The sequence below is a fragment of the Scyliorhinus canicula genome, chromosome 16 (genome assembly GCF_902713615.1).
Source record: "Scyliorhinus canicula chromosome 16, sScyCan1.1, whole genome shotgun sequence".
In the NCBI taxonomy this organism is placed as follows: Eukaryota; Metazoa; Chordata; class Chondrichthyes; order Carcharhiniformes; family Scyliorhinidae; genus Scyliorhinus; species Scyliorhinus canicula.
In genome coordinates, this window is record NC_052161.1 from 6865419 (window position 1) to 6879242 (window position 13824).

Below are 13824 nucleotides of genomic sequence, written 5' to 3' on the forward strand. Positions count from 1 at the left end.
TTGTTTGCCCACACAAATCCCGAGATGATCTTATTAACCTGCTCGAAAAAGGCCTGCGGGGTGAAGATGGGAAGGCACTGGAATACTAATAAGAACATGGGGAGGACGGTCATTTTCACGGTCTGTACCCTCCCCGCCAGTGACAGCGGGAGCATGTCCCATCTCTTAAAGTCCCCTTCCATTTCTTCCACCAGCCGGGTCAAATTAAGCTATCTCTACATGAAATCTAACATTGCATTTGCCATCCTAACTGCCGACTGAACCTGCACGTTAACCTCAAGAGAATCCTTAACTATGACTCCTAAGAACCTTTGTGCTTCTGATTTGTGAAGCCTTTTCCCATTTAAGAAAATAGTCGATGCCTCTGATCTACAGACTGTTGGTCTTACATCAGTGGTGGAGAAAATGGAGAAAGTGGTAGAGAATCTATTGTAAAGGGTGTGATAAATTGACATGTGATCCAATTGGGCAGAGTCAGCATAGTTTTACGAATGGGAAATCATGTTTGATAAACTTGTTGGGACTTTATTGAAGATGTTACAAAATTGACAAGGAGAGTCGATGGATTTAGTATATTTGGATTTTCAGAAATTCTGATAAAATCCCCCAGGGGAGGTTAATTAGCAAAACAAAAGTATGTGAAATAGGAGGCAACATACTGTTAAGGAGTGAGGATTGGAAAACAGACAGAAAGCAGAGAGTAGGAATAAATGGGTTATTCTCGCTTCGCCAGGCTGTGGCTAGTGGGGTACCGCAAGGATCATGACTTGGGCCCCAGCTGTTCACAATATATGTCAACGATTTAGATGTTGGGACCAAATGTAATATTTCCAAGTTTGGGGATGATACGAAGATAGGCGGGAAATGTGTGTCGTGAGGACAATGTACAGCGGCTACAGGAGGATTTGGAAAGAATTAGTGAGTGAACATAGAAAATACAGTGCAGAAGGAGGCCATTCGGCCCATCGAGTCTGCACTGACCCACTTAAGCCCTCACTTCCACCCTATCCCCGTAACCCAATAACCCCTCCTAACCTTTTTTTTTTGGACACTAAGGGCAATTTATCATGGCCAATCCACCTGACCTGCACGTCTTTGGACTGTGGGAGGAAACCGGAGCACCCGGAGGAAACCCACGCAGACACGGAAGAACGTGCAGACTCCGCACAGGCAGTGACCCAGCAGGGAATCAAACCCGGGACCCTGGCGCTGTGAAGTCACAGTGCTAGCCACTTGTGCTACCGTGTTGCCCCAGATGAGGCGACATTTCTTGACACAGAGGGTTGTGAATCTTTGAAATTCTCTACATCAGGGGGCTGTGGAAGCTCACTCATTATGTTTAATGTAGAGATTGATAGATTTCTGATTAACAATAATGTAAAGGGTTATGGGGATAGTGTGTAAAAGGCATCAAAGTGTTCAATCAGCCACGATCGTATTGAATGGCGGAGCAGGCTCGATGGGCTGAATGGCCTATTCCTGATCCTATGTTCCTAGTACATGTAAATCAATTGTCTTTGTATTCCGCTCTCTGGAGGGGGGCTTGATTCCAAAACTTCCTGATTTGAAGGCAAGAGTGCGACACACTGAATCACAGCCGGTTACACAGAGGGCGGGATTCTCCGGCCGCGTCCGCCCGGCGATCGGAGAATCCCGCCCGAGGTCAGTGGACTTCTCCATTGTCCGCATCTCGCCCTTGGCCTTCCTGAGGCGGGTGGGGTGGAAGAATCCAGCCCAAAGTGTTTCAATCCCTCAGACCTTTGAGCTGCATCCCTCGCTCTTTCCCACAGGTGGCAGAGGAGGGCAGGCAGTTTGAGACGCTGCAAATGCTGCCCTGAATGTAGACGATTGGGGTAATTCCCCCCCTGCCAATCACTCCTGGGAACCAACCGGCTGTAAATAGCTGGGATCGATTTTAACTACATCGTTTGTATTAAGTAACTATCTTCCACGAACTGCATTTTGCCAGAGAAATAATCCTGCTTTTATTGGGAGATGTTGCTGTAGTTTCTGTCGTGATTTTATTCACTGTGGTTTGTAAGGACTCTATTATTAAAAGAGACACTGTTTACTGTGAGTCCTGTTGTAAGCCATGCCACATCTCTAACTCACTGACTGACTGGCAATAGACACTTTTATCATTCATTCACCTTCCTCAGATTACAAGAATTGCACTGATCGTTCACAAAACCAAGAACCAGGATTTCCAAGTGCTGGCTGGATCGGCAGGGTACCTCCTTGCAGCTTATTCAGTAGGTAAGTAGCAGCCCAGTGTGGTGAGAGGAAACCAGACATGTGCTGGTTAATACAAGTGAAGTGCCCAAAATGAGGCCATTTGGCCCATCGTGCTTGTTCTTTGAAAGAGTTATCAGATCCGTCTCACTTATTGCGTGTTTTTTCGATTGTCCCTCGGGAAATGGGGAAGCAAAGGACCAGCTCTGCAGGTCTGAGGTGTCACAGAATTCCTGCAGTACGCTGTGGTGTGAGGTGCCCCGGAGAGTGAATGCCTCCACCTCGTGCGCGAGGTTGGGGCTGATACAGCTGAAGGTGGTATACAGAGCACACCTCACGAGGGAGAGGATGAGCCAGCTCTTTGAGGGGGTAGCAGATGTGTGTGAACGTTGCGGGGGGGGGGGGGGGGGGGGGGGGGGGAGCTGCTAATCACGTTCATATGTTTTGGTCCTGTCCAAAGCTAGAGGATTACTGGGAGGAGGTGTTTAGGGTGATTTCTAAAGTGGTGCACGTGAAACTGGACCCGGGCCCTCGGGAGGCCATATTCGGGGTGTGGGACCAGCCGGGGATGGAAACGGGCACGGAGGCAGATATCGTAGCCTTCGCCTCATTGATCGCCCAAAGGCGGATCCTGCTGGGATGGAGAGCAACCTCTCCACCCTGTGCCCTGGCGTGGCGGGGGGACCTGTTGGAATTCTTGACTCTTAAGAAGGTTAAGTTTGAACTGAGGGGAAGGATGGAGGGGTTCTACAATTCATGGGCATTATTCATCATGCACTTTCAAGAACTGGATAACATCGAACATTAGTTGGGGGGGGGGGATGGGTGGGAGGGTTGGGGGAGGGGGGCTGTGTGTGTTGATGGTGACTATGGGTGATTCCTGATTCCTTTTTGTCATTTGTTTATGTTAACATGCGGGCTAATGTTTGGGGTTTGGTGGGAGGAGGGGATCGTTGTTATTGTTATGGGGATTGACATATTTGTTACTGATTATTGTTTATTGTTGGTGGGTGTAAATTTGGGAGAAAATGTGAAAAAGGAGGAGAATAAAGAAATATTTGAAAAAAAAACATTCTTGCAGTACAGTAGGAGGCCATTCAGCCCATCGAGTCCACACCGACCTTTCGAAAGAGCAGTCTACCTAAACCCCACTCCCCCGCCCTATCCCGGAACCCCACGATTTGATCATGGCCAGTCCACCGAACCTGCACATCTTTGGACCGTGGGAGGTGTCATGTGAGAGTCCCTTGAAGAAAAGTGTGTTTTATCAAATGGCTGCAGTGATGTCATTGTGTGGGTGGAGCTGGAATGCGATTCTGCTTTTTACTTTTGTTTTGAGCGGGAAGCTCTATTTGGCTGTGTTTTAGTTTTGTTACATTCTGTTGGAGAGCTGCATTCAAACCAAGCAGATGTATCCTGGCCTCTCTCTGTATGTCAAACAAGGTGTTTAGATCATTCGATGATCTAAAAGTAATACGTGTTTCTGTAAAGAATTTAAACCTGCTGTCTTTGTTAAAAAGTATTTTGGCTTATGGCTGTTGTGAGGAAAGTTACTAAGGGTTACCTATAGAGTATTGTATCTTTTTGAGGGCTTATCAGTGTTAGTAGTTGGTAAGATATTTACTGTGGGTTTATAAAATGTTAGCTGGAGTCATAGAAGAAACATTGTTTGTTTTAAAAATACTTTAAATCTCTGCTGCATCACACCTGGAGTGGGCCCTTGTGCTCCCCATAACCAAAATCTATTCAAAGGTGTGGGTCAAGTGAACTCCATGAGACACTTTGCTGTTCTCCAAACCCTGGCCCATAACAGAGGAAACCGGAGCAGCCGGAGGAAACCCACGCACACACGAGGAGAATGTGCAAACTCCACGCACACAGTCACCCAAGGCTGGAATTGAACCCAGATCCCTGGTGCTGTGAGGCATCAGTGATAACCACTGTGCCACCGTGCTGCCCAATGAAATGTAAGTTTCTGAGAAGTTACCCTCTCTCTCTCTCTCTCCTCGTGAGGGACTCAACGTGAGGCAACAGCTGGCGTCAGGGTTCAGTGAAATGGGATTTCCTTTCCTTTTTATAAATCGGATTAACTGGCCTCTTGCTGGGCTCGTCCCTCGCTGCCTGCCGCGGAGTGGAGGGGAGCTGGTTCCAGGGATGGTGGTAGAAGGAGAATTTGACTGGGACAATACGCTTGTCAGACTGGGGCTCATCTGCTGAGGGTTCAGATTTCCTTTTAGTGAGGGGCAGATCATCCCTATCGCGACAAGGTAAAGATATGAAAGGCTCAACAACAGGTCAGTCTGCACCATAGAGGGAAAAAGCAGGAGAATGGGGCAGATTCAAAGAGGCTTCACATGGAAGGGGAGGTTGTTTCAGAGAGAGAGAGGAACATTCTACCACCACACAGGTCATTTCCAGAATATTCTATTAAGCCTTGCATGTGCCGATGGACAGACGTGCCGGTGCAGGAGGTGGTGACAATTAACGCCATCAAAAAGCTGCAAATGTGCAACAAGCTTATTCTCATCCTTGTTTTCAGTCCTTCCGTGGCCTTCCCTCTCCCTGTCTCTGGAACCTCCAACAATCCGCCCAGATAGCTGCGATCCTCCAATTGAGCTCTCTTAGGCATCGCCTATTTCAATTGTCCCATCGTTGGTGCCATGCTTTCAGCAGCCTCCACCCTAAGCGCTGGAAGGTGGTGGCCCAGTAATAATGTCCCTGGTTTATTAATCCAGAGACCAAAGCTGAAAAGCTCTGGGGACATGGGTTCAAATCCCACCACAGCAGCTGGATGGATTTGAATTCAATGAATAAAATGTGGAATTGAAAGCTAGTCTCGATGATGGTAATCGTGAAGCCACTGTCGATTGTCATAAAACCCATCTGGTTCACTAATATCCTACAGGGAGAGAAATCTATGATCTTGGCCTATGTGTGACTCCAAATGTTCTCACTTCAATATTGGGGCAGCACATAGCACAGTGGTTAGCACTGTTGCTTCACAGCTCCAGGGTCCCAGGTTCGATTCCCAGCTTGGGTCACTGTCTGTGCACGTTCTCCCCGTGTCTGCGTGGGTTTCCTCCGGGTGCTCCGGTTTCCTCCCACAGTCCAAAGATGTGCAGGTTAGGTGGAGTGGCCACGATAAATTGCCCCTTAGTGTCCAAAAGGGCTGGGTGTGGTTGCTGGGTTGCGGGGATAGGGGGTGAAGGCATGGGCTTGGGTGGGGTGCTCTTTCCAAGGGCCGGTGTAGACTTGATGGGCTGAATGGCCTCCTTCTGCACTGTAAGTTCTGTGATTCCATTAATTCCCTCCCTGAATCTCCCTGACTCCTTCGCCTGCTCTAAGATGGTGTTCTTGTGGGATTTTTGCTAATTGAGTTGAGACCCCAAACCCATTTCACTTGAATAATTATAGCCGGTGCTGGATTCAAACTGAGGTAATTTTGTAATGTTCAAATCAGCCTGTCTCTTCCAGCCTGCTATTAGATTATACAATAGTGCCAATTCACTTCAATTGCAAAAGCGTTCTGAAAGAAAAATAGTTGCACCAGTTTGCCCACAGCACGGTCTGTAACAGCAATGCGATAAAGACCGACCTGTTTAGACAATGTTGCTCGAGGGATGAATATTGGGCAGGAATCCAGAGAGAGGTCCTGCTTTTTTTTTGTCAATGTTCGGCAACCCCTTGAGAGGGCAGATGGAGGGTGATGTGGTGCCTCATTCAAACGTCAGTGCCTCCAAAAGGGCAGCGCTCCCTCGGCGCTTACACGAGAAGTGTTCATGAGGATTGTGGCCTCAAGCCTCTGGAGCGGGGTACGAAGGCGTGAGCTTCAGCTTCAGAAACTGGGGTGGCAGCCACAGCTGGCACGAGGTGATGGAAGCTGCTGGGCGGAGGGAGGTGGTGGAAGCTGCTGGGCGGAGGGAGGTGGAAGCTGCTGGGAGGAGGTGGTGGAAGCTGCTGGGCGGAGGTGGGGGAAGCTGCTGGGCGGAGGGAGGTGGGGGAAGCTGCTGGGCGGAGGGAGGTGGTGGAAGCTGCTGGGAGAGGTGGTAGAAGCTGCTGGGCGGAGGTGGTGGAAGCTGCTGGGCAGAGGGAGGTGGTGGAAGCTGCTGTGCGGACCTGGTGGAAGCTGCTGGGCGGAGGGAGGTGGAAGCTGCTGGGCGGAGGTGGTGGAAGCTGCTGGGCGGAGGTGGTGGAAACTGCTGGGAGGAGGTGGTGGAAGCTGCTGGGCGGAGGGAGGTGGTGGAAGCTGCTGGGAGGAGGTGGTGGAAGCTGCTGGGCAGAGGGAGGTGGAAGCTGCTGGGAGGAGGTGGTGGAAGCTGCTGGGCGGAGGTGGTGGGGGAAGCTGCTGGAAGCTGCTGGGCGGAGGGAGGTGGTGGTAGCTGCTGGGCGGAGGTGGTGGGGGAAGCTGCTGGAAGCTGCTGGGCGGAGGGAGGTGGGGGAAGCTGCTGTGCGGAGGGAGGTGGTGGAAGCTGCTGGGCGGAGGTGGTGAGAGCTGCTGGGCGGAGGGAGGTGGGGGAAGCTGCTGGGCGGAGGTGGGGGAAGCTGCTGGGCGGAGGGAGGTGGTGGAAGCTGCTGGGCGGAGGTGGTGGAAGCTGCTGGGCGGAGGGAGGTGGGGGAAGCTGCTGGAAGCTGCTGGGCAGAGGGAGGTGGTGGAAGCTGCTGGGCGGAGGGAGGTGGGGGGAGCTGCTGGGCGGAGGTGGGGGAAGCTGCTGGGCGGAGGGAGGTGGAAGCTGCTGGACGGAGGGAGGTGGGGGAAGCTGCTGGGAGGAGGTGGTGGAAGCTGCTGGGCAGAGGGAGGTGGTGGAAGCTGCTGGGCGGAGGTGGTGGAAGCTGCTGGGCGGAGGGAGGTGGGGGAAGCTGCTGGAAGCTGCTGCGGCAGAGGGAGGTGGTGGAAGCTGCTGGGCGAAGGTGGTGGAAGCTGCTGGGCGGAAGGGGGTGGAAGCTGCTGGGCGGAGGTGGGGGAAGCTGCTGGGAGGAGGTGGTGGAAGCTGCTGGGAGGAGGGAGGTGGGGGAAGCTGTTGGGCGGAGGGAGGTGGGGGAAGCTGCTGGGCGGAGGTGGTGGAAGCTGCTGGGCGGAGGTGGGGGAAGCTGCTGGGCGGAGGTGGTGGAAGCTGCTGGGCGGAGGGAGGTGGGGGAAGCTGCTGGGCGGAGGGAGGTGGAAGCTGCTGGGAGGAGGTGGTGGAAGCTGCTGGGCGGAGGTGGGGGAAGCTGCTGGGCGGAGGGAGGTGGGGGAAGCTGCTGGGCGGAGGGAGGTGGTGGAAGCTGCTGGGAGGAGGTGGTGGAAGCTGCTGGGCGGAGGTGGTGGAAGCTGCTGGAAGCTGCTGGGCAGAGGGAGGTGGTGGAAGCTGCTGTGCGGACCTGGTGGAAGCTGCTGGGCGGAGGGAGGTGGAAGCTGCTGGGCGGAGGTGGTGGAAGCTGCTGGGCGGAGGTGGTGGAAACTGCTGGGAGGAGGTGGTGGAAGCTGCTGGGCGGAGGGAGGTGGTGGAAGCTGCTGGGAGGAGGTGGTGGAAGCTGCTGGGCAGAGGGAGGTGGAAGCTGCTGGGAGGAGGTGGTGGAAGCTGCTGGGCGGAGGTGGTGGGGGAAGCTGCTGGAAGCTGCTGGGCGGAGGGAGGTGGTGGTAGCTGCTGGGCGGAGGTGGTGGGGGAAGCTGCTGGAAGCTGCTGGGCGGAGGGAGGTGGGGGAAGCTGCTGTGCGGAGGGAGGTGGTGGAAGCTGCTGGGCGGAGGTGGTGAGAGCTGCTGGGCGGAGGGAGGTGGGGGAAGCTGCTGGGCGGAGGTGGGGGAAGCTGCTGGGCGGAGGGAGGTGGTGGAAGCTGCTGGGCGGAGGTGGTGGAAGCTGCTGGGTGGAGGGAGGTGGGGGAAGCTGCTGGAAGCTGCTGGGCAGAGGGAGGTGGTGGAAGCTGCTGGGCGGAGGGAGGTGGGGGAAGCTGCTGGGCGGAGGTGGGGGAAGCTGCTGGGCGGAGGGAGGTGGAAGCTGCTGGGCGGAGGGAGGTGGGGGAAGCTGCTGGGAGGAGGTGGTGGAAGCTGCTGGGCAGAGGGAGGTGGTGGAAGCTGCTGGGCGGAGGTGGTGGAAGCTGCTGGGCGGAGGGAGGTGGGGGAAGCTGCTGGAAGCTGCTGCGGCAGAGGGAGGTGGTGGAAGCTGCTGGGCGAATGTGGTGGAAGCTGCTGGGCGGAAGGGGGTGGAAGCTGCTGGGCGGAGTTGGGGGAAGCTGCTGGGAGGAGGTGGTGGAAGCTGCTGGGAGGAGGGAGGTGGGGGAAGCTGTTGGGCGGAGGGAGGTGGGGGAAGCTGCTGGGCGGAGGTGGTGGAAGCTGCTGGGCGGAGGTGGGGGAAGCTGCTGGGCGGAGGTGGTGGAAGCTGCTGGGCGGAGGGAGGTGGGGGAAGCTGCTGGGCGGAGGTGGTGGAAGCTGCTGGGCGGACCTGGTGGAACCTGCTGGGCGGAGGTGGTGGAAGCTGCTGGGCAGAGGGAGGTGGAAGCTGCTGGGCGGACGGAGGTGGTGGAAGCTGCTGGGCGGAGGTGGTGGAAGCTGCTGGGCGGAGGTGGTGAGAGCTGCTGGGAGGAGGTGGTGAGAGCTGCTGGGAGGAGGGAGGTGGGGGAAGCTGCTGGGCGGAGATGGTGGAAGCTGCTGGGCGGAGGGAGATGGGGAAGCTGCTGGGCGGAGGTGGTGGAAGCTGCTGGGCGGACCTGGTGGAACCTGCTGGGCGGAGGTGGTGGAAGCTGCTGGGCAGAGGGAGGTGGAAGCTGCTGGGCGGACGGAGGTGGTGGAAGCTGCTGGGCGGAGGTGGTGGAAGCTGCTGGGCGGAGGTGGTGAGAGCTGCTGGGAGGAGGGAGGTGGGGGAAGCTGCTGGGCGGAGATGGTGGAAGCTGCTGGGCGGAGGGAGATGGGGAAGCTGCTGGGTGGAGGTGGTGGAAGCTGCTGGGCGGAGGAAGGTGGGGGAAGCTGCTGGGAGGAGGTGGTGGAAGCTGCTGGGTGGAGGGAGGTGGGGGAAGCTGCTGGGTGGAGGTGGTGGAAGCTGCTGGGCAGACCTGGTGGAAGCTGCTGGGTGGAGGGAGGTGGGGTAAGCTGCTGTGCTGAGGTGGTGGAAGCTGCTGGAAGCTGCTGGTCGGAGGTGGGAGAAGCTGCTGGGCGGAGGTGGGAGAAGCTGCTGGGCGGAGGGAGGTGGGGGAAGCTGCTGTGCTGAGGTGGTGGAAGCTGCTGGAAGCTGCTGGGCGGAGGTGGGAGAAGCTGCTGGGCGGACCTGGTGGAAGCTGCTTGGCGGAGGTGGTGGAAGCTGCTGGAAGCTGCTGGGCGGAGGTGGTGGAAGCTGCTGGAAGCTGCTGGGTGGAGGTGGTGGAAGCTGCTGGGCGGACCTGGTGGAAGCTGCTGGGCAGACCTGGTGGAAGCTGCTGGGCAGATTGCTAAATTCATTCCTCCCACACCGCACTGATTTTTATGTCTCTGGTTTCTCCAAGGAGCGGTGGGTGGCGTGTGCGCTCTGGCTAACGTGCTGGGAGAGCCTCTGTGCAACTTGGCCAAGCTTTGTGTCGGAGGGCAGTGGGAGGAAGCTCGGGAACTCCAATACAGGCTGATTGAGCCCAACACAGCGGTAAGTACAGCTTTGACCTTCCCAGAGGAAAACAGGGGCCAGATTCTCATTGTTGGGCTGAGATCCGAATCGTTTCCATGTGAAATGCACCATGCAATAGAACATAGAACATAGAACGATACAGCGCAGTACAGGCCCTTCGGCCCTCGATGTTGCACCGACATGGAAAAAATCTAAAGGCCATCTAACCTACACTATGCCCTTATCATCCATATGCTTATCCAATAAATTTTTAAATGCCCTCAATGTTGGCGAGTTCACTACTGTTGCAGGTAGGGCATTCCACGGCCTCACCACTCTTTGCGTAAAAAACCCACCTCTGACCTCTGTCCTATATCTATTACCCCTCAATTTAAGGCTATGTCCCCTCGTGCTAGCCACCTCCATCCGCGGGAGAAGGCTCTCGCTGTCCACCCTATCTAACCCTCTGATCATTTTGTATGCCTCTATTAAGTCACCTCTTAACCTTCTTCTCTCTAACGAAAACAACCTCAAGTCCATCAGCCTTTCCTCATAAGATTTTCCCTCCATACCAGGCAACATCCTGGTAAATCTCCTCTGCACCCGTTCCAAAGCTTCCACGTCCTTCCTATAATGAGGCGACCAGAACTGTATGCAATACTCCAAATGCGGCCGTACTAGAGTTTTGTACAACTGCAACATGACCTCATGGCTCCGGAACTCAATCCCTCTATCAATAAAGGCCAACACACCATAGGCCTTCTTCACAACCCTATCAACCTGGGTGGCAACTTTCAGGGATCTATGTACATGGACACCGAGATCCCTCTGCTCATCCACACTACCAAGAATTTTACCATTAGCCAAATATTCCGCATTTCTGTTATTCTTTCCAAAGTGAATCACCTCACACTTCTCCACATTAAACTCCATTTGCCACCTCTCAGCCCAGCTCTGCAGCTTATTTATGTCCTTCTGTAACCTGCAACATCCTTCCGCACTGTCTACAACTCCACCGACTTTAGTGTCGTCTGCAAATTTACTCACCCATCCTTCTGCGCCCTCCTCTAGGTCATTTATAAAAATGACAAACAGCAACGGCCCCAGAACAGATCCTTGTGGTACGCCACTCGTAACTGAACTCCATTCTGAACATTTCCCATCAACTACCACTCTCTGTCTTCTTTCAACTAGCCAATGTCTGATCCACATCTCTAAATCACCCTCAATCCCCAGCCTCCGTATTTTCTGCAATAGCCGACCGTGGGGAACCTTATCAAACGCTTTACTGAAATCCATATACACCACATCAACTGCTCTACCCTCATCTACCTGTTCAGTCACCTTCTCAAAGAACTCGATAAGGTTTGTGAGGCATGACCTACCCTTCACAAAACCATGCTGACTGTCCCTAATCATATTATTCCTATCTAGATGATTATAAATCGTATCTTTTATAATCCTCTCCAAGACTTTACCCACCACAGACGGTGGGTAATTGAGTAAAAACCCAGTAAATGGCCGGAAGGCCTTCTCACCATCCAATTAAAAGATAGCAATATTTGGGAGAGGGGTTGGGGGTGTTCCCCATCATAAGGAGCCAACAGCAGGTCCTCCAGCCCTGCAGCCGGCTGGTGCAGGTAACAGAGAGCCGAAAGAATCAGGTGCCCACTCAACACGTTTTTAAATGGTTGAAATTTAAAATGGCGGCAGCTGCCAGACTGACTTTGTGGCGGGGACGTCATTGTGGGCAGCACGGTAGCACAGTGGTTAGCACTGTTAATTCACAGCTCCAGGGTCCCAGGTTCGATTCCCGGCTTGGGTCACTGTCTGTGCGGAGCCTGCACGATTTCCCCGTGTCTTTTTAAAAAAATCTTTTTATTGTCATTTCTCATATTTATAAACAGTTGTATATATACACACCACATTTTTGTCGCCCGTGCTAATTTGCTTTATTATACAGAGAGGTTTATTTTGTTCCTTCATTTAACTGGCCTTTCGTTGCTCTCTGGATCGGTCTCCCCCTTCCCCGTTTCTCCCCGTGTCTGCGTGGGTTTCCTCCGGGTGCTCTGGTTTCCTCCCACAAGTCCTGAAAGACGTGTTGTTAGGTGAATTGGTCATTCTGAATTCTCCCTCTGTGTACCTGAACAGGCGCCGGAATGTGGCGACTAGGGGATTTTCACAGTAACTTCATTGCAGTGTTAATGTGAGCCTACTTGTGACAACAATAAAGATTATTATTAATTTTCCACATGGCAGCCTGTAGCCACGGCTATTTGTGATTCGGCTGTGGGCTTGGGGCAGGGGTGCGTTTAAAAAAAAAAGTGAGTTGGAGCACCACTCCCTCTGTCCTGCTCCTTTTGCTAAATGCGTTGAGACCACCACAGAATTCCGGTTGGTGCGGTTTAAGCCCCTTGTTTGGCTGCCCTCGGGCAGGTAGCCCCCCGCACCTCTGACTCAGCCTCTCTGAAAATGGCCCAGAGGTAGGAAGGTATCGGCAATCTCCCAAGCCAATGCCTTTATCACCTGCCCAACTCTGGTCCCGCTCCCCTCCCCTCGGGTTCCAGAAATCCAGCCTCGTGTGTCAGCTGTGGCTCAGCGTCATTTCTCCCTTCGGATTCAGAAAGGTTGTTGGTTCAAGACCCAATCCAGGACTTGAGCAAGAGAAATCTGGCCTGACCCTCCCAGTGTGGTCCACGCTGCACTGGCGGAGGCAAGAAATGGTAAATCTGGCATCATACATCCCATTGCACCGTTTGCATAAGAGTGTGTTCTAGTCAATGCTAATCCCTCAATCAACATTGGACTGATCATCATCATGTTGTTGTTGTGGGATCTTGTTCTGTGCAAATGGACATTACAATAGTAACACCACTTCAAAAAGTATTTAATTGACAGTAAAGAACAGCTTTTTGTTTCATTCATTCAAGGATGTGGGTTTTGCTGGTTAGGCCAGCAATCATTGCCCATCCAGTCTGATAAAGGCATGATCAATGTGCAGCGGCCATGTTGGGGCGGAGGAAGTCAGAGCTTACTCTGAATCTATCCCCGTCAGAGCTTGTTATTCTGCGGCAAGTGTCTAACCTGCTGACCCCCTCCATTGCCACCTCACTTCCCGAAAGGCTCAAGTTAGGATTGTGATGGAATACTCTCCATTCGCCATGATGGACAGTGTTTCAGAATTTCAGCGCCATTCCGGGAAACGCAGCCCCGCTTTATTGGCACCCCATCCTTAAAACCACCTTAAAACATTCTCTCCCTCCACCACCGACGCACAGTAGCAGCCGGGTGTACCATCTACAAGATGCACTGCAGCAACTCATCAATGCTCCTGAGGCAGCACCTTCCAAACCTTCCTACCATCAAGAAGGACTAGAGCAGGCAGGCATGCCTGCAAGCTGCCCTCCAAGCCACACACCATCATGACTTGGAACTATATTGCTGTTTTTTTTGATCATTATTGGGTCAAAACCCTGGAATTCCTCCTTAGCGCCGTGCGAGCATCTCCATCGCGGGTCATGCAGCCGTTCAGGAGGGCAGCTAACCCCCATCTTCTCCGAGGCAATTGGGGTGGTAATATATGGAGGACGACTCCGATATATTCAAAATTATCTGTGCGGTTCCATTTACGTTTTATTAAGGAGTTCTCGTTCAGGCGTAACAGAGAAGTGTTATCTCCCGCAGGTTACGCAGAAATTTGGCATTGCGGCTCTCAAGGAGGCGATGGGGTGGTTTGGATATTATGGGGGCCTTTGCCGGGCTCCCCTGTTGCCATTGACTGAGGCGGAGAGAAAGGACTTGCGGAACAACTTTGCGTCCAACGGCTGGCTCTGACCTCGTTCGCAGCAAATGCCATTGGCCCCGTGCTTTGGAAGGAGTCACGTCCCAAATTTGCATGAGGCTGTTGCTGATTCCTTAATAAAGTGCATGTCATCACCCCTTACCCCTGCCCTGAACTTCATCCACAAACTGGGCAACTGCTGCATTGAAATTACCTTTTAATTACTTACAATTCTACAGAATAAAAACAGACCATTCGGCCCAGCTA

The 13824-nt window shown here is 53.5% G+C and overlaps 1 protein-coding gene across 1 annotated transcript in view; it reads left to right on the plus strand.

Moving 5' to 3' along the window:
• hoga1 (4-hydroxy-2-oxoglutarate aldolase 1) overlaps positions 1-13824 on the plus strand; it is a 36322-nt gene extending 22498 nt beyond the window's left edge. Inside the window, exons 5-7 of the mRNA XM_038822382.1 lie at positions 2160-2256; positions 9682-9815; positions 13461-13824. Of these exons, the coding sequence (XP_038678310.1) occupies positions 2160-2256; positions 9682-9815; positions 13461-13610 (381 nt within the window). The 3' untranslated portion in view covers positions 13611-13824. The remainder of the gene's footprint in view (positions 1-2159; positions 2257-9681; positions 9816-13460) is intronic.